Consider the following 25,278-nt stretch of genomic DNA (forward strand, 5'->3'; position numbering starts at 1 on the left):
TAAAAGAATTTAGAATCATAGCATAAAGTATCTAAATTGACCAAATGCACATAGTAATAGTTTTTTTAATTTAAACTGAAAATATTGAATGGCTTAGTTGATAGTATGAGATAGTAGTAGTTTTTTTCAAACTTTTTGAAAAAAAAGTTTCCAATATTGCAACGATGAGAATCGTGAGCAACATTGATAAGTTTAAGATTTTTTTATCAAACTTTAATACTCCATCCATCCCAAAAAAATATATTTACTTTCATTTTCGTTCGTCGCATAAATATGGTCATTTTCATTTATGGAAAGTTATCATAATTTATTAACCATATACACCAAGTTATTTATAACTTATACCACCATTAAAACATTACTTCAACTACTCTTCCCCTCCTCTCATACTTCATAAATTTTATCTTAATTACCATAGCATATTATATGCCTCTTGAGTTGAAGTAACACCAAATTTACGATCTAATATAAAGAAAATAACGTATAGTATGCGTTCGTATTAATAAAAAATGTTAAGTGTGATGCAATACTGTTCTTGGTTGATATTGATATTAATTTAGTTTTGCTTTTTTATCATTATTATTTGATATTTTATTAATTATTGATTTAAACAAATTACATTATAAATATCAACGTGTATCTTTCTGGAGTCGAATATGGGCTTCTTGTTGTCGAAAATCGGCAAATGCACGAACCCGATCGGCGTCTCCATGAGGTATCCCCATTCGTACATTGGCGGTAGTCATGTGGTAGCTTGGACCGGCAACATCAGCATCTTCATTGGCCCAATCAGTCAGTTCTAGACCTTCATTTTCGACAATCATATTGTGCATGATAATAAATGTGTACATGACATCAGCAATGCAGTTAGTATACCATAGCCGTGTTGGACCATTCACTGCCGTCCATCGAGTCTGGAGCACACCAAATGCCCGCTCCACATACTTGCGCACTGACTCCTGACGTTGCGCAAAGTAGATCTTCCTTGGATCTGTTGGGCATCTGATCGTCTTCACAAAGACGGGCCACCTATGGTATATCCCATCCGCTGGTTGCCGTTGGTGACGAAACTAATGGCCAGACCAACGCCCATGCACTGGTTGTTGAAAATGGGCGATGACTGGAGGACGTTGATGTCGTTGTTCGACCCGGCTACCCAAAAATACGCATGCCAAATCCATAGCTGGTAATCAGCTATGGCTTCGAGGATAATCGTTGGATTCTTTCCTTTGAAGGCGGTCGTGTACATCCCTTTCTAGGCGGTGGGGCAGTTCTTCCATTCCCAATACCTACAATCTATGCTGCCCAACATCCCCAGAAACTCATGCACATTCCCGTGCATATCCATCAGAGCCTGGCAGTCTTCGAGGGTAGGCTTCCGATGATACCTCTCCCCGAATATTTCAATGACGCCCTGACAAAAATACTTGAGACATTCTCGGGCAGTCGTCTCGCCAATGTGGAGGTACTCGTCGAACATGTCAGTGATATGCTCGGATTATGCAATGTTTTAAGGCCTTTATTTGGTTCATTTTGAGTGTCATAGTTTCACTACACGTCCATTAATTGCATATTTTATCTATTTTAGTATTTTGACGTGCATATTTGAGCCTAAAAAGATAGCTAGAAGTCGAAGTTGGAAATCTGGAGCTTTCGAGACGTCCAGCGGTCCGCTGCAACACAGCCAATGACCGCTGAACCAGTAGTGGTCCGCTCCGGGAAAGTTGTGCTGAAAAGAGTAACACGCCCAAGTAACACGACCACTCCAAGTGATCCAGAAGCTACGGGATGATTGTCAGCGACCGCTGAAACAATGTGCAACGACCGTTGTTCAAGTGGTAGAAGCTGGGAAAACGCGACGCATAGATTTGACCTACTTTTTCTCCAAGAATTACCATACATGACTACTTTTGCCTTAGTTGAGGATGCACGGATTTATGGCTATAAATACCCCCTCAAACCTCTTCAACAAGAATCTTCTTTTTGCTACATAATTCGGGAGCATAATATTTGAGAGTTCATCTTTGTTCATCAAAGTGCAAGAGTTTTGAAGAAGGATTCAAGAGAAGATCAATGCTACAATGATTCATAATTTGGGTTTTATTTGCTTTTTTCTTATGTTCTTTATGATTTTCCTAAAAACTATGTCTTTAGATTATTATACTATTTGTAACTAAATTCATAGAATTTTAGGGATGTGTTAGTAACGACTTTGGTTATACAATTCCTTTTTACTTAATATACCTTTTGTTCTTACTTCGTTTCTATTCTAAGTTCTGGATAATTGCTTCACGTTTGAGTGACACATTCTGTGATGATTTAATAGACTTGCTACATAATCGTGAGAGGAGGTTGGAGAGTTAGATCGGCTAGTTGACAGTACAATTAGCTTCCCTTAAAACGGCACTGTTAATTGAGAGTGAGGAATTTTCAAGAGTCTTAGGAGCTTTAAGGAGTTACGGATCTAGGATTGACTCTCCCAGTGTTAGTAATCCACGTTTGTATCGCATGGACAAACTTAGGTGACTCGTCCTACTGAAGTAACAACCGTGCTAGGGTGTTGTAGTTAGAATTTGTATAAACATAACTGTGAAAGCACATCCCTGGAATTCCCTTATCTTATCTGTTATTCTCTGTGTTTTATCTGATTAAAGTTGTTTAATTCTGTTTTTATTTTCAAAATCACAAAATCTTTCGGTTTTCCAAATAGTAAAAGAAGCTTAGTAGAAGGTAGACCATTTGTGATTGTTTTCCCTGTGTTCGATATCTGATACTGACCATTAGCTATACTATTTATACCCTGTATACTTGTAGGTATTTTTAGTGCTAATAAAAAGTGCATCAAGTTTTTGGCACCGTTGCCGGGAATAACATTCACTACATGATTGATATCTTCAAAGGACTATTTTACTACTTTGGATTTTAATTGCTTTTAGTTTTTAATTTTTGTTTCTGTCTTTTACAGGTTGTGCATGCGAACGCGTTATGGGAGGGACATCTTAGAGCCGCTCGATCTCGAACTTGTAAAGACACGTAGGAGAATAAGAAGTGACCAAAGCACGATGGGGGACAACACTAAAATAGAGTTAGAGAAACTGCATGCTATAATAAAGTAGTTGATAGAGGAGAAGGAAGCAGAGAAGGCTGCCCGCGAGGAGAAGGAAAAGAAAAACAAAGAAATAGTACCCGTGATGCATATGTTTAATCATAGGAACACAATTACTATTCCTGAAGGCCATCGTATTGATGCTAACAATTTCAAACTGAAAAACAAAAGGTTGAGCAATTTCCTTTTGCAAGCAGTGCCACTGAAGATGCCATCCGCCACCTCACCAAGTTCGTGGAGATTGCGAACACTCTGAAGTTGAATGGTCTCGACGACGACGCCATTAGGGTAAGACTCTTCCCATTCTCTTTGATTGGTTCTTCAAAAGAGTGGTTTGAGTGTTTGCCTGTTAAGCAAGTCTCCACATGGAAAGATATAGTGGCGGTCTTCCTCGACAAATACTACCCTCCGGGAACCATCCTAAAGCTCAAGAGTGAAATCTTCCAATTCATTCAAGGCCATGACGAGCCCCTCTACGAGGATGTTGCTCGATTCAAAGGCATCATCCGCAAATGCCCCAACCACGGCTTCTCCGTGGACCATCAGGTAGGCATCCTTTACAACGGTTTTACTGAAAAAATTTGTGCTATGTTGGATTCAGGAGGAATGGAGGATTTTTACGATAGAGTGGACCGGAGGCCATGGCAGTCATAGAGGAATTCGCCACCAATAGTAGGGGGTGGTCAAAGGAGAGGCATAACCCGAGAAGGGTAGCAACCATTAAAGAGGCCGAGGAGAGTTCCTTTGCTAAGGAATTGGCCGAGCTAAGAGTCACGGTGGACCAAATGGACACGTCAAGAAGAGAGGATCCGGTTCCACCAACCTCCGTCATTGCGGTCACCAAACCCGACACTCCTCCTACTCCGATTGAAGACGTCAACTATGTCCAACAAGGGGGCGGTCCCAATAGGCTATATAACAACAATTATCGCCCTAGTCAAGGGGCGGTAATTTCAATAATTATAATAGAAACCGTCCACATCCTAATCTTTCGTACTCTAACAATAATTTTTTGCAACCCCCTGTTGGGTTCAATGTGAGCAAAGGTGGAGTAGTTGAGCCGATCAAAAAGGAGAAGAAATACGATCAAGGGATCATGAATATTTTGGAAGTGCTAGTGCAAGATAGGAAGATAAATGACACCAAGATTGGAGTCGTTGAAGCAAGGTTTAACAATCTCGAGGCAGGGATAAACACCATTGCTTCCGCCGTCGCGAACATCAAAAATCAAATGGACCAAGTCCAACAAAAGATGGAGGAGGATAAGGCCAAAGCAGCAGTGATGCACTTTTTATTAGCACTATAAATACCTACAAGTATACAAGGTTGGTCTAGTATAGCTAAAGGTCAGTACCGGGATATCGAACACGGGGAATGTAATTGCAACTGGCTATCATGTACTAAACTTCATATACTATTTAGAGAAACAAGGTATTTAGTTTAACTAAGCAAAGATAAATAAAATAAAGCAAGTAAATTAGGCAAATAGGGGAATTCGAAGAATAGTGATTTCACAATTATGATTATACAAATTCCAACTACAACACCCTAGCACAGTTCATACTTCGATAGAATGAGTCACATATGTTTTGCCCATTCGGCACAAGCGTAGATTACTAACACTAGGGGTGTTATAAAGTCCTCACTCTCAATTAACAGTGTCGTTTTAAGATAAGCTAATTGTAGTGTCTACTAAGTGGATCTAACTCGTCAACCTCCTCTCACAATTATGTAGCAAGTTATATTAAATTATCACCGAATGTGTCACTCAAACGCGAAGTATTATAGAACAACTTAGGGAAGAAACGAAGTAAGAACAAAACGGTTATTAAATAGCAAAACGGAATTGTATAAACCAATAATAGTTACTAACACATCCAAACAAATCTCATAGTTTAGCTACTTATACACAAATAGCAAAAACTACAAATTAAAGTACAAAACATAAAGAAAAAGCAAACAAAACCAAATGATGAATTGTTGTGCAATCTTTAGTCTTCTCTTGCCTTGCTCCAATCTCCAAGAATGGTGATGGAATGATGGATGGAGGAATTAGGGTTGGAGAATGGAGGGGGGAGCCATGAAGGTTCCCCTTTTGGGGGCTATAAATTGGTGAATAGTATGAATTAGGTTATGGGGTATATATAGGCTCGAAAATAATTTAAATTTGGTAAAAAGTTTCCTCCAAGCAATAGTAAATATGAAATTTTCGTGCTCCATAGGTTAAGGAAAAGTTTGGCTTCACAAGGTAATGTCTTCTTTCCTTCTTTGAATTTTTGCCTTCAATTTTGCACTTGACAGCTTTGCGCGAGTTTGGTAGAACATCCATAACTTTCTCCACAGAACTCCGATGGGGATGATCAAGGTACCACCGCGAAGCTCTTTCGAAGACAAAGAGAATGACATATGGAACGCTCTGATCGGACTTCATGAACCCCAAAAAATTGAGTTGACCGATCAAATGAGAAACGTAGAGAGAAAGAAGAGAAATTCGTTAATACAAGTGTTGCAAATGAAATGAAGTGCAATGAGCCGTATATATAGAGTTTTGAAAAAAAATCAAAAAATACTCTCATCCGTCGAGTCACCACAATAGCGGACGACCCGACGGACGACCGCTCATAGCCGCGGACGATCCGCTCGCCGGTCGGATGTCCGCCGGGACGTCCCCTATTGTGGATGCTCTTAGAAATTTTTAGGGTTATTATGTAGTAGTATTAATTTTCCATGCGTTTAGAACATTCAGTAAAAAAAATAATTTTGATTAGTTTAATGCATTAAATGCGCACATGACTAAACGTTCTTATTCAAATGATATTAGGGTAGCAAGACAAAATCTATTAGTAATAAAATTGATTTCTATTAATTATTATGATTTGAAATGTCAAAAAATCAAAAGTCAGTTATTATTAGTTTAATTTTATAATAAATGGCATTGGATTCAAAAAGTTATTAAGAATGCGAACAACTACCAATTTACTATGAACTAGTGTTATCACCCGTGCTATGCACGGGACAAATGATTTTCAAATAATAAAGATATATTAACGGCTAAATTTATTTAAATAAAAAGTTAGAGTGGAGAATATGAATATAATAAGACAGAGGCAGGGCCGCAGGGCCGTCCCGACAAAATCAGAGGCCCTGTGCAAAAATCTAAAATGAGGCCTACCACTATAGAAAAAAAGACAATGCATTTTAAAGCTATATGATAATTAAAGAAATATACCATTTCGAACCTCGATCAGAATTGGAGTCACGGTGCTAGAAAAAGGCCTGGGCGTTGCTATACAAGAGAAATAGCTTTGTTGGGCTGAAAAAATAGGAATACATGTATATGGGCTGAAATATTTCAGAGACCCCTGAAAATTGGGGCCCTGTGCGGTCGCACATGCCGCACGGGCCAAGGGACTGGCCTGGACAGAGGATAAATTGGAAATATGCTTCCATTTCAGAAAATGTAATAAGACATTAGAAAAATATGTGTTATAGTTGAATAAATGAAGCATATGGTATATAACACTTTATTAGATGTATTTATATCCTTACATTATATATTTGGAAAACACAAAAGTAAAAAAATATTGTATAAATTTGATCATGATAACATAGTATTCCCTCCGTCCACTCTAAGCGATTAACATGTTTTTGGGGCATCCCACTGAAAATCTATTAAAAATGTAAATGACTTCACTACTATGTAATGTACCAAAATGATAAAATGACTTAACTACTATGAAATGAATGAAATAGTTTTATAGTCAATAAAATATGAGTGTTAATGAGTTCGTTGAGTGTGAGATCCACTACAAGAGATAGTAAAAGTAAGAGGTGACAAATTTTTAGGGACGGACAAAATGAGAATAAGACAAATTTTCAGGAATATGGACAGTAGTATTTTTTTTATAGAATTTTAGTAATTCAAGAGATTTGGTGTCTTTAAAGAATTTTCATAAGTTAATATATGAAAATATAAACACAATTTGCAAACAATTGAGTATGTATTAATAACGAAATAATTTTACTTCTAGTTATTAATTACTTTGAATTTACATTAGATAATTTATTTACAATTAAGTTTCAATTATATATGCATCTTTCAATAAAATTTAGAAGGACCACTTTTCTATAAAACTACTCGACTACAACATCCTCCAATTTTTATTTATATTTAGATAGAAAACCTACAACTTTATTATCGAATTCATCAAGTTAAAGATTTATTTTACTATATATAACAATTTCCAATAATTATACCTACATTTTTAAATTAAAAGTCTAATAAAAGGCAAAATAATAATATACAAATTTAATTACAAAAGAGAATTTAAATTAAAAGATTTATACAAAGTCTTATAAATTAATATTCCGAATTAAAACCTAATATTTAAAACATAAATATAATGATAATATAACCATAACACCCAATTTGGAACTCTAAATTTTTATAAATTTTTAATCATAAAATTCATCACAAATAAAGCCCAAATAATACACTTCATAAACTAAAATACCAACACAAAAGTCCAACAGATAGTCCTCGAAAACAAACATTTTATGGCATGACAACAATTTAACAAAAACCATAGCTCCATTTGAGAAAATATGACATTCCATAAGTTCACAAATATTTAATTTATATCCACACTAATGTGCTGGATATTAAAAGAAAGCCCATCTGGTATGCTTATCTCCAATTAACAAATCCTCGTTTGGCCTCACCTGTCCCTTGAATAATTTCCTTTAGAAAATAGCGTGACACGCTAATTAATACTTGAACTATTTTTCTAAGAAAAGAATGCATGCACCCTATAGGATAACACCTATCTCTTAGTCTCGGCTTATAGAATTTTCTTAAATCCTAAATCGGGCTTCACTGCTCTTGCAGAACTGTAATATCCCCTTTACTAATTTTGGAGAAATTCTATTTTCTCTTAAAATTTAAATAATGATATATGGATTCTTAAAATCTCTTCTTAAATCCTTTTCTTTGAATTTTTCTTAAGATTTCTTAAGGCCGCCTGTGGCGTCGCGGGGCGACGCCGGTTGGCCCTTCGCGTCTCCAACTTTAATACTTCCAATCACCGGGAACTTGATAAATTATTCGAGAAAAAAATTATTTAATTGAGCTCCAAGTCAATATATTTTTTTCCAATCAAACATAAATAATTCTCGGCCCAATTATTAATTTGATTACTGGCCCAACTAAAATTAGTAGTGGCCCATCAACTAATTAAAATTACCCACCTTATCTCTACCATTTACACTTAGAGCCCAATTAAAGAAATGGCCCAAATTAAGTTAGAATTGGGCAGCCACAATTTATACTAAGCTCCGTCAGCTCCTTTTCCTTTTCTCTCAATTATATGTCTTCTTCTTAAACAAAACCTTCTCAACGTAAATTCCCAATTTGGAGAACACAGTAGCGGTGGTTCCTTCTCACTCCGCTCCTTTCGGCGAAATCGTCTCCCCCTTGCGTCGCCAGTGTGCTGCCGGCTTCGCCTCCTATCTCAATTTCACCATTTGTTCCTTCCCCAAATGGAGAAGAACAGCAGCTTCTTCCCCTTCCTCGGCGAAAGCGCCGTCTAACCAGATCACTGGAGCTCCGCCAGTGCCAGCCGTCTCTCGGCTTTCTCTCCAATTTCAAATCGGTAAATCTCTGAAAAAAAGAAAGGTAATATAGGATGCAGAATACAAAAAAAAATTAGAAAATAAACTCCAAATTTAGCCAACTGGATTTACCAAAATGCCCTCTCACATACTATAATGTTTTCCCGCCAAAAAGGGTAAATACGTCTTTTCATTAAACTGTCACTTTATATTAGTATAGATTTGTTTGTACAGCGATGATTTACATTTATGGAAACACGAAATTAGATTTGACTATGTTCCAGAAGAGAATTTAGTTCCGTGAGAAACCTCAAAGAATGTATAGAAATTCGTTTTTGATAGGGGCAACTTCAACAATAATGCAACTCATTGTTGAATTGAAATAGCTCCAATCATTAACCAAAAGGCATCTCATTCTTAGTCTTTTTGCAATTTTGCTCAATATCTATTATTTATAGTGTTGAACTATATTGATCCCAAATAGTATATATTTTTTTTAATTTCATTTACATTCATGTTTCTTTGTCTATTATCAAATAAAGGAAGAGAGAGATGTACCTGATTGAATTGGTCGACGAGCAAAGCTTGGGTAGGAATAAGTTTGTCATCTGGTAAAAATAAGATACATAAATATTTGGAGAAGAAGATGAGACGGAGCAATTTTTTAGCTAGGCTAACATATAATAGTAGTATTTTGGAAATTAAAATTAAATGTATGTAATATTTTCTTTTCAGCCGAATATTGCTATTTTCTATGTACTACCAAATATTCAAGATTAAAGATTGTTGACACAGTAGTGTTTTTTTTGGATCTGATAATGATTTTTCACAATCTTATTTTTTCTATAGTACAAGAATTATTATGTAATGGCTATGGTTTTCACATTTTTACTGAAGATTGTTGACAAAGACTTTGTTACATCGTATTCATATGCTATAAGTCTACGAATAAAGAGACTCAAAATTTGAATTAATTCAAAAGTAAATGTGTTATTGTGTATGGTTTTAACATTAATAGTAGTATTTTAGTATTTTATTGTATATGGTTTTAACTTTTAATAATGTGTTACTGTGTGTGTGGTTATTTATAGTAGAAATGTAAAAGTATTTAATCAAATTTGATTTAATTCAAAATGTATATACTTTTAATTTTCTAATAAATATGTGTTTGCGATTTTTTTGTCATTTTGATCAATAAATTAATTCACGGCATAGAATTACAATGATAGAAATAAACTAAGTCGTGTAATGCACGGGTATGACACTAGTAAACACTAGTAATGGTCCACCCCTAGATTGTCCCTGACCATTTTTAGCCTTATGATTTTCAATCTATGTATTGCTCATAAAATCCAAGTTAAAGATGTACTACCATAATAACCTTTTAATTATCATAGATAAATTTTTCAGTGGATAATTATGATGGTCAATCACTTCAATTTTGTGTTTCTTGCACTTGGTGTGAAAATTTTAATCTTTCTAAATTCCCGACTCTTCAAAATATAAAGATGATTAGTTTAATATAAAAAACCTTTAAATTGGTACGAGGAATCGAGTGACCTTTGAATGTTATGGCCTTGGGAGGGCGTGGAGAGAGGGCGTAGTTGTGGTCTAGAATTGAAATGGAGAAGGATGATGACGTGACGAGAGTCCTAGTTTGGGAGAGGCCTCACATTGTAAACTACTCTTCTCGTCCTGGGCATGGAGAGAGGGCGTAGTTGTGGTCTAGAATTGAAATGGAGAAGGATGATGACGTGACGAGAGTCCTAGTTTGGGAGAGGCCTCACATTGTAAACTACTCTTCTCGTCCTATAAGAATGAATATGCACTCTTAGTCCGTTCCATAAGAATACGCACATTGTGATTGTGGTACTATTTTCTTTAATGAGGTCGGACTCATTCTCCACTAACAATAATTTATTTATTTTTTCTCTTTTACCTCTATATTATTTTATTAATTTTACATTAAAATTCATGCTGAATTCAAAGTATATATTCTTTGAAGATATGAAGTAACCTTACAATGAATTTATCAGATAATTAAAAGTAAATCAAACCTAATAAAATAAAGTTAGAGATGTAGATTGATGGATTCGTAGTAAAAATGAATGCAATTTAGCATATGATGGAAGGGATTAGTTGGGTCTTCCATTACCGGAACGCGTTACAGTCATAAATGATTTACACATAAAAAAAAAGGAAAATAAATAAATTGAGAAACGAACGCACCTAATCGCCGGTGCCAATTTTCTCCGATTCTCATTCAATAATTCAGTATTCCGCTCATCTAATCCGACGGTCGAAGAGGGAGAGGAAACACATCGCCGCCCTTCACTTTTAGCCTCTCCACCCTTCTCCTTCTCCTCAGCGCGGATTGACAATTTTCACCATGAATGAGAAGGCCGGCGTTTCCAAGGAGCTTAATGCCAAGCATAGGAAGGTTCGATTTTGTTTCTCGATTTTATATTTTAATATTTCCTGTTTTTGTTTCGATCTTAAATTTCTGCTAATCTGGATTTGTCCTACTGTTATTTGCGCCATTTAGCGTTTGGAGATGATTGAATCGGCGTTTTTATGCTATGATTGATTAGATATACGCGTTGCTATGGTGCTGTCGTTGGTTTTTTTTTGTTTCAGATGTATTTACCCGATTAAATACTGTTTGTGTTTGGTTCGGTTTATTTTTGTAGATTTTAGTTTAGAGATGCATTTCTTTTCATCTCGGTCTAGCTTTTATGTGTATTTGGATTGTTTTAGCTTTGCGACGTATGCAGCTTGGAGGCTGGTTGCTGATGACTAAGATTGTGCTTGTCTTCTACCTTGTTTACCTGAATCATGCGATTCATTGCTTTAACTAGTTACGTAATCTATATTATTTTAGTTTTGAGCGAACAATATTTGTAATGGTTTTAAGTCAATTTGGTTACAAATTCTATTGTTTCTGAAAGTTATTTCCTGAGATTTTTTCTAATAAAGTTTTTGTATGATATAAACAGTCAGATGGAATTATGAAAACTAAAATTATTATATTGACAACAATTTAGATCCGGATGTTGCAAGAGATACAGAATTCTCACAAATTATGCAGTAATGCATTGCAGCTTTGTCATATAAACCTTTTACAAGGGCTTTTCATTACCTTTGCTTCAAAAGGGATTTATTTTTTGGGTTTCTGGGTCGCCTTGTATTATTTTTGCCATGCTCAAATCGTTTATTAACTATATTTGACTTCATTAGAAGTCTGTCCCCCAAAGCTGATGGATTCTATATTTCCTTGCCACTTCTATTGTTGTCCTCCTGTGGGCTGACATCAATTATCTCTGTGCTATCAGATTTTGGAAGGACTTCTTAAGTTACCCGAAAATAGGGAGTGTGCTGATTGCAAATGCAAGTAAGAATATGCATGTACTTTTTCTAATTTTTTTTATCAACTAACTATTGGAAATAAAAGGAAACAGGTTGTTTAGAGATATTGTGCATCTTATTCCATTTTGTGGATAGGAAAGTTTATTTTTTCATAAATAATAAAAATGTCATATCATTGGTTTCTATTGTTCTTTTGTTCTTAGTTAGTTAATTTTTTTTTCGTTTTTTTTAATGCAGAGGTCCTCGATGGGCTAGTGTGAACTTAGGCATATTTATATGCATGCAATGCTCTGGAATCCACAGAAGTCTTGGGGTCCACATATCAAAGGTGACATACATGGTTTTCCCCTTCGTAGTTTACCCATCAATAATTGCAATATTTATTTCATTTCTTGATGATTTCAGCTATAGATTGCTCTTTTTTGTTATCAGTACACGATTTTAAGCACTCCATGAGATTATTTGAATTTTGCGTTTATTTAAAGTTGCACTTCACAATCATGAATAGATTAAAGCAAAATGTCATATTTTCTAAACATATCTATACAATGGTTTTTAGGTAAAATAACCAAAAATATTTGGATATCTGTGATAGTTAATGCCATGTATTTTAGAGTGCTTTTCACTCAACTGGTTCTCTTATTTTTATGTATTGTTAAACACCAGAGGTTTATGTGCATAGGAATAAGATCATTTGCATTGTCGTAGTTCTAGTGGTCTGTGGACTGATAAATTTGCACATACCCAAGAATGGAATTAAAGGCTGAATAGAAAAAATTACTGCATTATGCAATTGTGGAATATGCAAGGACTTGGGATTTTTGAATATTTTCCGTTGGCAAAGACCGACTTATTGTTTTAGACTTGTATTTTGTAGTTAGAAGACGTGTTAATTGTTTCATATATAAGATAAAGTGGACTTTTATTCTTTGTTTTTATTTACTTGAATTTTGTAATTATTTTTTATTATATTTTGCAGGCTCATTAATTTAATATAATGTTTTCCTTACAGTTGCATTAATGATTAGCCCTTTCACATGCATGTTTCTACAAAACAAAATTTTCTAGGTTTTGGTTACCTAGCAGTCCTGACTTTTCTGGTTGATGTTTTTGGATCTTTTTCTTCAATTCATGGAAGTAATAACAAAAATTTCTTTATTATGACCAATATACTTTCTCTTCTTTTTGAGTTGTAATGGATATCGATTGCTACTTGTGGTTTAATTGTTTGTGTTGGCCTTTCTGTAGGTGAGATCGGCTACACTTGACACATGGCTTCCTGAACAAGTTGCATTTATCCACTGTAAGAATTCAACACCTGTATCTCTTTGGTGGTTTTTTTATATTTTGTAAGCAATGTCTAAAATTGTTCTTCCATCGTGAATGTAGCCATGGGAAATGAAAAGGCAAACAGTTACTGGGAGGCAGAGCTTCCCCCGAATTACGATAGGGTTGGGATTGAGAATTTCATCCGTGCAAAGTATGGGCTTCTTATTCTGAAGATATTTCATTATGCACAGTATTGCATATATCTGGGTCCACAAGCTGATTATGTGTCTTTTCTGCTATAATCGATTAAGGTATGAAGAGAAGAGATGGGTACCCAAGGATGGGAATCCAAAGTCACCTCCTAGGAAAACTGAAGAAAAAGTTTCTGTACAGTGGCAACGACCTAGTGATAGAAGTGGGAACGGACGTTCCAGCAGTTCCGGGAATTCTTCTGAGAGGAAGAATGTTCCAGCACCTAGTACAAGACAAAACATTCCTGCTGCCAGGATGAGTGTGCCTGTGCCTCCTAAAGCTGCAGAACAAGTATGTCTTCTGGCGTTGTTTTATTTTTATATATAGTTTCTTTCTAATGGGTTGAAGAGTTCTCTAGGAATGTTTTTCATTGTTTCTGTAATGAAGTTCGCCAATATGATTATTCTAGCAAATAAATTCCTGATTGAGCAATGTAGCTTCCTACGCTTATATGTGATGATAGAACGGATAAGGTTTCTGACCTTCCTGGTATCGAAGAAAACAACTAGTCATCTTGTTTCTAGCTATGTCCAATATTGGGACAAGCAATGAAATTTTGATCCCCCACAAATTATGTCTTTCAAGCTGATGCTACTATTTTCATCGACTCCGTTAATATTTTTTATTGTGCTTGTGCATAAAGTATACTCCCTCCGTCTGACATTAGGAGTCTCATTTCTTGGCGGCACGGGTTTTAAGAAATGTTAAGAAAAGTGGGTGGGAAAAAGTTAGTGGAATATGGGTCCCAATTGTATATATTAGTTTTAAATGAAATATGAGTGAAATGAGTTAGTGGGACCCTATTACCATTTATGATAAAAGTGAACCGGGACTCCTATTAGCGGACGGGCTAAAATGGAAAAATGGGACTCCTATTCGCGGGCGGAGGGAGTATCTTTTATTTACACCCTTTAATATGTATGATATCATAATAAGGGTCCTTATTTGTCTTTCTGACAATAGGTAGCTCCAGTTCCAGCTACAGTTACTGAGCAAGTGGTTCAGAAAGTAGAGACGGCTCCACCTGCTGAACCTTCAAAGCAGATAGAAGAGAAAATCTCTTCTCCCAAAGTTGATTATGCAACTGATCTTTTCAACATGCTTTCTATGGATGGTTCTGGTGAAAATACTAATGGAGCTTCAGGGGATGATAATATGTGGGCAGGATTTCAATGTATGTCAACTATCTTGCATTTTTTGCTGTTGGATTATAGATATGTTTTGCTTCTTTCCTATCTTTTGTGGGTTAGAGGGGGAGGGGTGGCTTCAAACCTTGAAGAAATATATAGCATCTTTGGATTTTGCAATTTTGTGGATGTTCATGTTTTCTTTGGAACTGCAGCTGCTGATTCATCTTCAACAGAAAAGACCATTCCAGCAAAACTTGATGAAAGCAAATCGCAGGCAGCTTCTAAAATGGAAGACCTTTTCAAGGATTCACCATCAATTGCACCTAGTTCAACGCCAGTGAATTCCCAAAAAAATGTTAAAAATGATATTATGTCTCTTTTTGAGAAGGTATGTCTTGTGCCTGACTCTTGCGATGCATATGACTCTCCCCCTTCTTCCAGTCACACTCCCAAAAATAGGAAATAAATAAAATAATTGTGAACTTCTTAGATAAAAAACTTCATCCCAGATATTCAAAAATATAAGAATTACTAGAATTTTATGAGGATCTAAGAGACAACTAGACTTTCATATTGCTATTATTGTTGTCCATTATATATCCTTTTTTGGTTTGTCATGTTGCAGACCAATATTGTTTCTCCATTCGCTGCTCACCAACAACAACTTGCTATGCTAGCTCAACAACAGTCGCTGTTAATGGCTGCTGCATCTAATGCATCTGGGGCAATGCGAAAAGCTTCTAACAACACGGATATAGGGCTTAATAGCACCAACTTGCCCAACCAAAGTTGGCCAAATGTTGGTTACCAGTTCCCTGGAATGATTATGACAGAAGCTCAAAAAGCTGAAGTAGTGAAGTATATGCAGGTAGAAAATAAGTGATTTGTGGTGATGTATCTTTGTAAGCTGTATACATGGGTGTATGGTTTACCTGCATTCTTATTTTTATGCTCTTATGACAGATGGGAAACATGGGACCACCTCAACCAATTGGAAATTCTTTTGCTCTCCCAACGTCTAGGTATGCACATGAAACTTCTGTGAAATATTAAGTCGACTTAATTCTTTGGGAACTTGGTTTGGATAGAGTTAACTTACTACTCCTCTGGACCAGCTAAGATGACACGTTTTCCTTTTTAGTCTGTCCCGACACATTTCTATTTTTGGAAAGTTTCTCTCTTCAATTAATACACCCTACCACTTTTTCTCTCCCCAATTAAAATATTCATCTCTCTTCTCTCTCCATTCAATACTTACACCAACGTTTCTCTCTCCAATTAAACTTAATAACCAATAACTCTTAGAATCTCATGTCGGTAAAGAAATGTGTCATCTTAGCTGGGACAAAGAGAGGGAGTACTTAATTATGCTGGAAGATCCATCTTGGGAATATGTATTTTCATATACTTCTGCGTACTAGTTAAGATGATGTAGTGATCGATCAACTTTACTTACTTTTGATTAAATTCAACTACTTATCTTATACTTTCTACATAAGTGTGTTTTAGGGAAGAACGCATCAGGAGTTCTAGTGCTTTAATATGTTTTCATGGTTTTTGTGTAATATATGTCACTATGGTGGAGAATGATATAGCCATATGCAATGTGTTTAACCCAAAATGATCCACTGTTCTCTTACTCTACTGGGTGATATATAATCGAAACTATAATATATACCACTGTAGGATATAAAAAACTTCCGTTGTCTGCAATGATGTAATTGATTAGGTTCAATAAATTCTGTTAAGTTGAATATGTAAAGTTGTAAATGATAAGTCTATTGACATGTTATAATACATCATTTGCCAGACCAAACGAAAATTTTGACTTGTACTAGAGACATGAAGTTTCTTCTCTATTTTGTTTTCAAGCTCATGTTCCTTCTGGGCCATGGAAATAGAAACATGTTACTTTTGTATTTATGGCTGTTCTCAGTGTTCTATTAAAACTAGGCAATTAATCATGCCATTAACTCCATTCTTGTGTTGCAGCTCATATGCAGCTCATGTTAATGGCAGTATGCCCGTAGCTGGCCAACAGAATTCATCCTCACTTTCTTCAGGTTCTTCACAATCAGGAAAAGAGTACGATTTTTCCTCTTTGACGCAAGGGTTCTTCACAAAACATTGAACATGGAAACGGCTTTTTGTACCTTCCATAGCACACACTACACAAGTTATTCAAAGAAATTCTAGCTATCTGAGTTTTTGGGGGGGTTGTAAACTATAGTAGGGGAGCTTGAAGGTGTGTATCGGAGTAGTAATATGTGTGATATTCTTTGCTAGCATGTTTTGTACACTATTTGATCTATTGATCATGAAGAAAAAGACGAAAGCGATTAGTGTAGTATATGTAGAAAATGTTCATTCTACGTTGTTCTCTAATTGCTTTTGCCATAGATGGGAGGGATGACTCCTCTGATTACATCTGAGATTATGGCATGGGTTATTTGGTGTCAAGAACTACAAACCTTGTTTTCTCTTATGATGTTAACAACGTAGTTGGTAGGATGTTCAAGTTCCCTCGAATGCAAAATTTCGAATATGTAACTTGTATTCTTGCATAACTAATAGAATCCTACTTTTTTTTCCATTTTTTGTATTTTCTTCATTTTTCATCACTCTATAATGCATCACAGAGACACAGACATACTATACGATAAATACAAATCTAAATAATCGAAATAATTCAATCATACCTTATCATACCAAATGCCTCATAGAGGATTTGATAGGACTTTATGATCTCAAACTCATCATGCACTCCCTCTACCATCAAAAGTGCATGAATCTTTATTTAGGACAAAGGTAGTGCAATTTATATTTACAGTTTAAACTTTTCCTTTATATTTTGAATATCCCTGAATTTTACAAATAATTTCTATTATGCTCGCATCACTAGTCCAGGTATATTTGACTAGGCTAATCTGTAAATTATGTTTGTCACATTGTACCGAAACATGTTTTACAATCATGTATTAATGAAAGAAAATATAACGTACAGAAAATTAAACAAACTAAAACTTTTAAGATATCCATAATACAAATCAATTGGACCCACAAATAAACAAATTAAGTGGGTGCCGTTGTATTGCTAATTTATCCTTAAATTGTTAACTACAATTAATTAAATGATAGACATTGAATCAATAAATTAAGTTACAAGATTGTTCGTGTAAAAAAATTGGAGTATTAATGTTAATTGACAAAAAGTTAGTTATAATTAAATTTTTAAAAATATTTCAAAACTTTTATTCTTTAAATGATTATAAATATCTCAATTTAAATGATTTTTTACGCAACATATATCAAATTAAAGATAATTTTATTAAGGTTCTAATAAGATCTCACTTGCATATGTTCCGATGTCAAAAATTGAAAAAAAATCTTGAATTTTCGTATTTTTCAAGAAGCAATTGAATGTCAACATAACTATCATAATGCGTCAATATAATGCATATACATTGTCAATGTTAAATTATTTTGACATATTCAAGGAATCGTATTGATATATTTAGTACACTACTTGACAATTTGATTCAAAATCCTAATTTTGGTAGTTTTCTTATCTTTTTAAATTTAAATAATAATCAAACAAAATTATATATGGCAATTTATAGGCCACTAGATCTCTAAAAATCTTATGGTCGTAAATTAGTTGCAGTTAGCAATTTATCACACATCCAAATAAAGTTAAGAAATTAAAACATGGGTCCTCTTATATTGCTTATAGATAATCCAAAATTAAAACCAAATCTACACCCTTAGATTTTGAAATGAGTGGATGAGATTAAACCTCACGAATTTCAATAAATAGTAGATAAAATATCTACAAATGGGTAAGATCGTTATTCTATTATCATATTATAATTTTCGTGGTTTTTTTTTATCAACATAGTGTATTACAAATATCGACACAATGACATGAGAATTTTAACATAAGTACGAAAATATCAACACAGTTTTATTGAAATTTTGCATGCATTATATTGAAATTTTTATGCATTTGTTGATAAAAAAATCTACTTATCTACGAAAACTGAAATAAAAAATTATCAAAGTTCATCATCCAAACATCGTTAGAATATATGCAATTGAGATTTTGTTAGAATCCTTATTAAATTACCTTTAATTTGATATATTTTTGCGAAAAATAATTTGAATCGAGAGAGTTACGTAAATTTAAAGTTTTAAAATGATTTAGAAGAGAGAGAAATTAGTTAGCTTTAACTACCATATATAAAAATTGACATTAATACCTTTTAAATTGACATTATTAATTATTTAAATTTAAAATATAATCAGTTTGACATTATTTTAAGCATAGAATTTTCTAATCTAATGGTTAAAATTTGGTATTGTTTGAGATTGGTAATTAGTTAGGAATTGATTATAATCCATTAAAACAGAGCCACAGAAAATTTGAGGTCGTATTAACACCAAACGAGCATAAGCATTAAATCCTTTGGTATTTTGAGATTCAGCAATGTAAAAGCGTTGGGAAGCTGGAATAAGAGAATATAAAGCATCAAAATACACTATTATTTTTTGGGTATTGCAGGGTTCATACCAGACATAAAATGGCCCCAGTATGAATCTACCATTCTTAGTTCCATATAATTATCATCCCACTTTTAACAGCTCACCGCATATGGCGTCCAAGTCCAAGAAAACCGAGATGCTTCATTTAGTAATGGTGGGTAAGAGCAGGTGAATCCAGAATAGATGTTCTGGCTTCTGCTTATTGTTTACTCACATCACCAAGGAGGAGTAAGAGTTCCTTTTCAACTGTAATAGTATAATAATAAGTACCTCATGAATGAAAGCAGGCTCTGCAGGTACACATGAATTAGCATTGGCTAGCAACTGCATATTAATATTGTGGACATTTCTCATTCTGTTACACACCTTTTTCAGGGGAAAATTGCTAATCACATCCCTCAACTGCATTGGCTAGCAACTACAAGAAAGAAGGAAAGAATAATATATAGCAGAAAACATTCATTTCATCCATCCCTTGATTGATATCACCATCCACACATGGGAGACAGTAGGATTAAGCAAGCATAACAATTTCAAAAAGAACAACTATTGACTGTAAGAGAGGAGATAAGTACCCTGGTCGAGTGCTGCATGGTGATGCAGCTAATGCAAATGTAAGTCCGGCCAAGTACACCTGGACACCTGTGGCCAGCCAATTACATATCTTGTGGATAAATTGGTTATAGGAATAAAGAGATTATTACTTGAAGGAAAACTAGATCGATGTTGTTGAAAAAGGAAGGAATCTGTAACTCAAATATCTGCACCACCCACCAACGGATAACTTGTTATGTACAAGAAATAGTAGGCTAGAACTCAAAGTAAGCACTGCTGACACCCAGTATGTGGGGGGTGGGGGTTATCTGCCGCAGAACAAACGGGGACTCCACATTCTTAATCGATATCTTATTTCCAGAAGTTTTCTTTTGTTAGTATTTCTTTTATTTGTTTCCTTTTGCTGTTAGGAATAATTACCTTATTTGTTTCCTTTAGCTGTTAGGGTTCTTATATGTCTATATAAGGACATCAATATGCTGTAAAAGGGACAGATCAGATTTTATAAAGTTTATTCTTGGATCCTTCGATCCTTTGCCCTGCGCCACTCTGTGTCAGGTGGTATCAGTTATGGTTGGCGATTCTGGAGCTTCCAATCTCAGCGGCCATGGTCCCAAAGACGGATCTATGACCGAGGGAGTTGTTGCGCCGCTTGGAGCAACACCTCGAGCGGCGTTTTGATTCCGTTCAAACGCAGATTGAAGGAATAACTCAAAGGCTGGAGATTCTAGAGATGGATGTAGGTTCGTCATCTAGGGTTAACAGGATCAGGAGGGAGGACCAGCGCCACCACCGTAGGGTGGGACGCAAGGAACAACCATCTGAGGTCGAGTCAACTGATTCTGAGCGTTCTCATCGCTCTAATTGGTCTAGGGCTACATCGAAATCAAAGAGGTTGCAACATTCAACATCTGATTCATCAGACAATCCAGAGGAAAGCATTGATAAATCTGCCTCTCGAAGGAGAAACATCCGGATGCAGGCCAATCGTCGTCCGCATGGCGACATCACACACAATCATGAAACGGGAACTGGGAGAAAGGGGGCATCAGAGTTCAGACTGAAGATTGACATTCCCTCTTTCGATGGAACCCTCAATATTGAAGATTTCCTCGATTGGGTTACAGATGTAGATAGGTTCTTTGAACATGTTGAGGTACCCAGCGAAAAACGAGCTGCTACGGTTGCGTGTCGTCTAAAATCCGGCGCGGCTGCTTGGTGGGACAAGCAACTTCGTGACAGAGAACTTCAAGGAAAGGCTCGGGTTTGTACTTGGCGAAAGATGAGAGGCATAATCATTGATGAATACCTTCCTGATTATGACCAGGTATTATTTCAATAGTACCAACGTTGCCAGCAGAACAACCGCTCAATTCATTACTACACGTGTGAATTCAATCGATTGACCACCAGAACCAAACTATCCGAGTCTACATCCCAGCAAGTGGCTCGATATATGGAGGGGTTGAAGCCGCAAATTCGCAACAGAATTGGCATCGAACATATTAAGACATTACGAGATGCTAAGAGTTTTGCATTAAAGGCAGAACAAATGATTCAGCAAAACCCTTTCCGCAACCAACAAAATAGTGACCGAACCAGACCTACGGGGCAGACAGCAGGAGACACGCCGACATAGCAGATCAGCGAAAAGAAAGGAGTTGTCGAGGGCTTTAAGAATACCCCTGCACAACAGCAGCAGGGAGGACATCCCAATACAAACCCTTATTCTCGACCATTCATGGGGAAGTGCTACCGTTGCGGGGGTCCCGGTCACACTTCAAACACATACCCAGAGAGGTGAACAGCGAACTTGGCTGGAAAAGAAATTGTTGACGAAGAGACTGAATTTTGTGACCCTGACGGTGATGGTGACATGAATGACGGTGATTCCGATAATGAACTCTTAGCCGGAGTTTTTCGACGGGTTCTTACAGCACCCAAGGTAGAAGAAAGTCAGACGCAACAACATCAGCTATTTCGTACACGTTGCAATATTAAAGGGAAAATATTCACCATTTTGATAGATGGCGGAAGTATGGAAAATATCATTGGGGGCAAGGTGGCACGTACGCTCGAGTTACAGATGGAACCACACCCTAACCCGTACACCTTAGGTTGGATTGCAGCCACCTCTGGAGGTATTCTCGTGGCTCAACGTTGTAAGGTTCCGTTTTCCATAGGTAACTATTCAGATGAAATTATTTGTGACGTAGTGGAAGGATTAGATATCTGCAACATAATATTAGGCCGACCTTGGCAGTTCGATGTAAGTTCTTGCCATGACTAATACATACTCATTTGAGAAGGGAGGTAAGAGATTTGTATTGTTACCCTTACATTATAGGAAACGGGAGCCCGTTGTGGAATTTTGGAGAACAGGCACAACATTGCATTAGTTATAAAGCAAGAAGTTAGCCAAGAACGTCCATCAATCACCAAATTACCCGAAAACATTCAGCTACTACTGGCAGAATTTGCAGATATTTGATACAGTTAAGGAGTGGAAGATTTACAAGAGGGAAGAGAGAGGAGTGGTCTGGCCGAGCAACAATCAACAGCAGTAGAGGGAATTTTGAATTAGTTTGTTAGCAAGAATATCTCTGGTTGTTTAGGGTTTAGAGGTTGTTAGGTTGTTAGTCAATTTCCTAATTTCATGTAATTTGAATTTCAAGCATCTGATATAGTAGTCTATAAATAGAGAGAACCGAAGGAGATAAATCATCTCTGAAAGTGATCATATTTAGGACAACTCCGTCGTAGGGCCTCCTTGTGAGGATTGTTTTCCTTCCATTTATTTCCAGCTATAAAAGTCTCAGTTCCTTTCTCTCTAATTCAGTGTTTGATTTAGCACACCTCGTGCTAATTCTGTGTGGGTAGCCTTTACTCCTAACAATTGGTGCGGTGAACGATGATTAACTCGCGGGCGGATTTGCGCCTGGACGGTTTGGAGAAGACTACCGAGGACCTTGAGCAGAGCAGGGTCAAATTATCAGCAGCAGTCGAGGAACTCAATGCCCAATTCTGGCAAACTGACGAGCAGGTGACGGTTTTAGGGTCCAAACTCGACGCCATGGTTACGGAGATGCGTGCGAGTTTCGCGGCCCTCCAACGTAAGTCCCAAGAATGGCCTGAGGACGCCAGATCTTCTGAGAATCAAGAATCCAATTCGGTGGTTGTGGGGTGCAAATCACAGTCACCCATGTCGTCCTTCGACGGGACAGATGCCCTCGAGTGGCTGGCCAGGGCGGAGCAGTACTTTTTAATCGAGAACCGAGTGGGCGTCGCAATGGTAGCTTTGGCAGGCCCGGCCCTGCCGTGGTACCAGTTATTGCGTCAACGAGTTCCAAACCTCTCTTGGACTCGGTTCGCACGGGAGTTGATGAAACGATTCGGCAGAAACGGGGCGTTGGATGAATATGAAGCGTTTGTTGTGGTTCATCACATCGGCTCTCTCGCTGACTACGTTGAGGCGTTCGAGGCACACCTCGCACAGGTTCCAGATATCGCTTGCCATCAGTATCTGGGTTTCTTTACGGCGACCCTTCACCCTGAGGTACGCCTCCAGATGAAGGCAGCAAAGATCACTACTTACAAGGACGGGGTTGAACTAGCCCTCGACATCGACCTGTTGGCTATGGCCCACTCCCTTAGACCGGCAGCTGGTCAGTCATTCACGCAGGCGGCCATGCTGGCCTGCCAATCAAACCGATCGTCTTCCAGAGGTCCCTCCCCTGCGGCCTCCCACTTATCCTCAACAGGCTCTTCTCGGCCAGGCAACAAACGCTTTCGGAGCATGTCACAACAGGAGTATAGGAAGCATATCGCGGCTGGTACATGTTTCAAATGTGGGCTGAAATTTGGACCGACTCATAGGTGTCCTCCCAAAACTCTCAATGTTCTGGTCTGCGAGGATGACGATGAGGCTCTTGAGGACGAAGAGTTCGAGGGGCCTGTTCAGGAAGTTGAGCTGCAGCTCTCTGAATTATCGTTGAATGGTCTGGACACATCAAAAACTATGAAGCTATTTGGAGATATTGGTTCGCATAGGATCAAAGTCATGGTGGATAGTGGCGCTAGCCACTGCTTTGTTTCGGAGCAATTGGCACAACAACTCCAGTTACCGATCACGCCCACTAAGACTTATTCTATAATATTGGGCGATGGAACGTCACGTCGGGTAGCGGGGCTCTACCAGAAGGTGCCTTTGGCTTTGGAGAAGGAGAGCTTTGCGGTGTCATGTTATGTATTTCCTTTCCGCAACATTAACGTCATACTGGGGGTATCATGGCTCGAGACCCTCGGGTATGTCTTGGCCAATTGGCAGCATTCCTCTATGGATTTCACGGTCGATGGACGGCCTGTGTCAATCAAAGGGACCCGACCCTTATGAGGCGTGCGAGTGCTCAACGCAAGACCAGCGCTCCCTGGAAGAAGGGGACTGCTGCTGGTTCCTTCGATCAGTGGAAAAGGAGTTAGCTCCCTGGAAGAAGGGGACTGCTGCTGGAGAAGAAGGGGACTGCTGCTGCAACTTTTGACCGCTTTCCCATCTGTTATAAAATCAGTCGGGGGTCTTCCTCCGAGTCGCAGCGTTGACTATCAAATTCCACTCCTGCCAAGTACAGAACCTGTCTCGGTTCGCCCTTACCGCTATAACCACTTGCAGAAGGACGAGATGGATAAGCTAGTAGCAAAAATGCTGGCTTCCAGGGTGATTCGGCCAAGTACCAGCCCCTACTCCAGCCCGATCCTACTCGTCCGGAAGAAAGACGGCTCGTGGCATTTCTGTGTCGATTACAGGGAATTGAACAAGCGGACGGTCCGTGATAAATACCCCATTCTGGTCATTCAGGAGCTTCTCGACGAATTACATGGCGCTAGATGGTTCAGCAAGATTGATTTGAAGGCAGGATACCACCAAATTCGGGTGGCTGCCAGGGACGTTCACAAGACCGCATTTCGCATGCACTCCGGTCATTATGAGTTTTTGGTAATGCCGTTCGGCCTCACCAACGCCCCGGCCACGTTTCAAGGGTTGATGAATGACATCTTCCGGCCAACCTTGCGAAAGTTCGTCCTGGTTTTCTTTGACGACATCCTCATTTATAGCACCTCATGGGAGGCACATCTGTAGCATCTACAACACGTTTTTCAGACCCTCCACGCCCACTCCCTCGTGGTCAATCCCAAGAAATGTTTGCTGGGACACCATAGCGTGGAGTATCTTGGTCATATCGTGTCCTATGAGGGGGTGAAGATGGACCCGGTGAAGATCTCAGTCGTTTTACGGTGGCCGACTCCCTCGAACTTGAAGAGTGTCAGAGGTTTCCTCGGTTTAACCGGATACTACCGACGATTCATTCGTAATTATGGCAAGATCACAGCCCCCCTCACCGCCCTTCTAAAGAAGCCTCTAGCTCCATCCGTCAAACGAGCATGGGCATGGCC

The 25,278-nt window shown here is 37.5% G+C and overlaps 1 protein-coding gene across 1 annotated transcript; it reads left to right on the forward strand.

Moving 5' to 3' along the window:
* Window positions 1-10,865: 10,865 nt before the first annotated feature.
* LOC121785051 (ADP-ribosylation factor GTPase-activating protein AGD5-like) lies at window positions 10,866-17,326 on the forward strand. Its single transcript, XM_042183391.1, has 11 exons — window positions 10,866-11,156; window positions 12,049-12,107; window positions 12,320-12,410; window positions 13,331-13,385; window positions 13,472-13,562; window positions 13,663-13,894; window positions 14,567-14,777; window positions 14,946-15,121; window positions 15,359-15,601; window positions 15,697-15,755; window positions 16,726-17,326. Exons 1-11 carry the CDS (start codon window positions 11,106-11,108, stop codon window positions 16,862-16,864), a joined length of 1,407 nt encoding a protein of 468 aa, XP_042039325.1. The 5' UTR covers window positions 10,866-11,105; the 3' UTR covers window positions 16,865-17,326.
* Window positions 17,327-25,278: the final 7,952 nt, after the last annotated feature.

Source organism: Salvia splendens, chromosome 21 (assembly GCF_004379255.2).
Source record: "Salvia splendens isolate huo1 chromosome 21, SspV2, whole genome shotgun sequence".
NCBI classification, from domain to species: domain Eukaryota; kingdom Viridiplantae; phylum Streptophyta; class Magnoliopsida; order Lamiales; family Lamiaceae; genus Salvia; species Salvia splendens.

Bases quoted from the DNA above. Each gene is read 5' to 3' on its own strand.
- LOC121785051 (XM_042183391.1), top strand. From the start codon at position 11,106: ATGAATGAGAAGGCCGGCGTTTCCAAGGAGCTTAATGCCAAGCATAGG. The intron at 12,411-13,330 runs GTGACATACATG...GCCTTTCTGTAG, and splicing joins TTGGGGTCCACATATCAAAG to GTGAGATCGGCTACACTTGA. The intron at 14,778-14,945 runs GTATGTCAACTA...TTGGAACTGCAG, and splicing joins TATGTGGGCAGGATTTCAAT to CTGCTGATTCATCTTCAACA.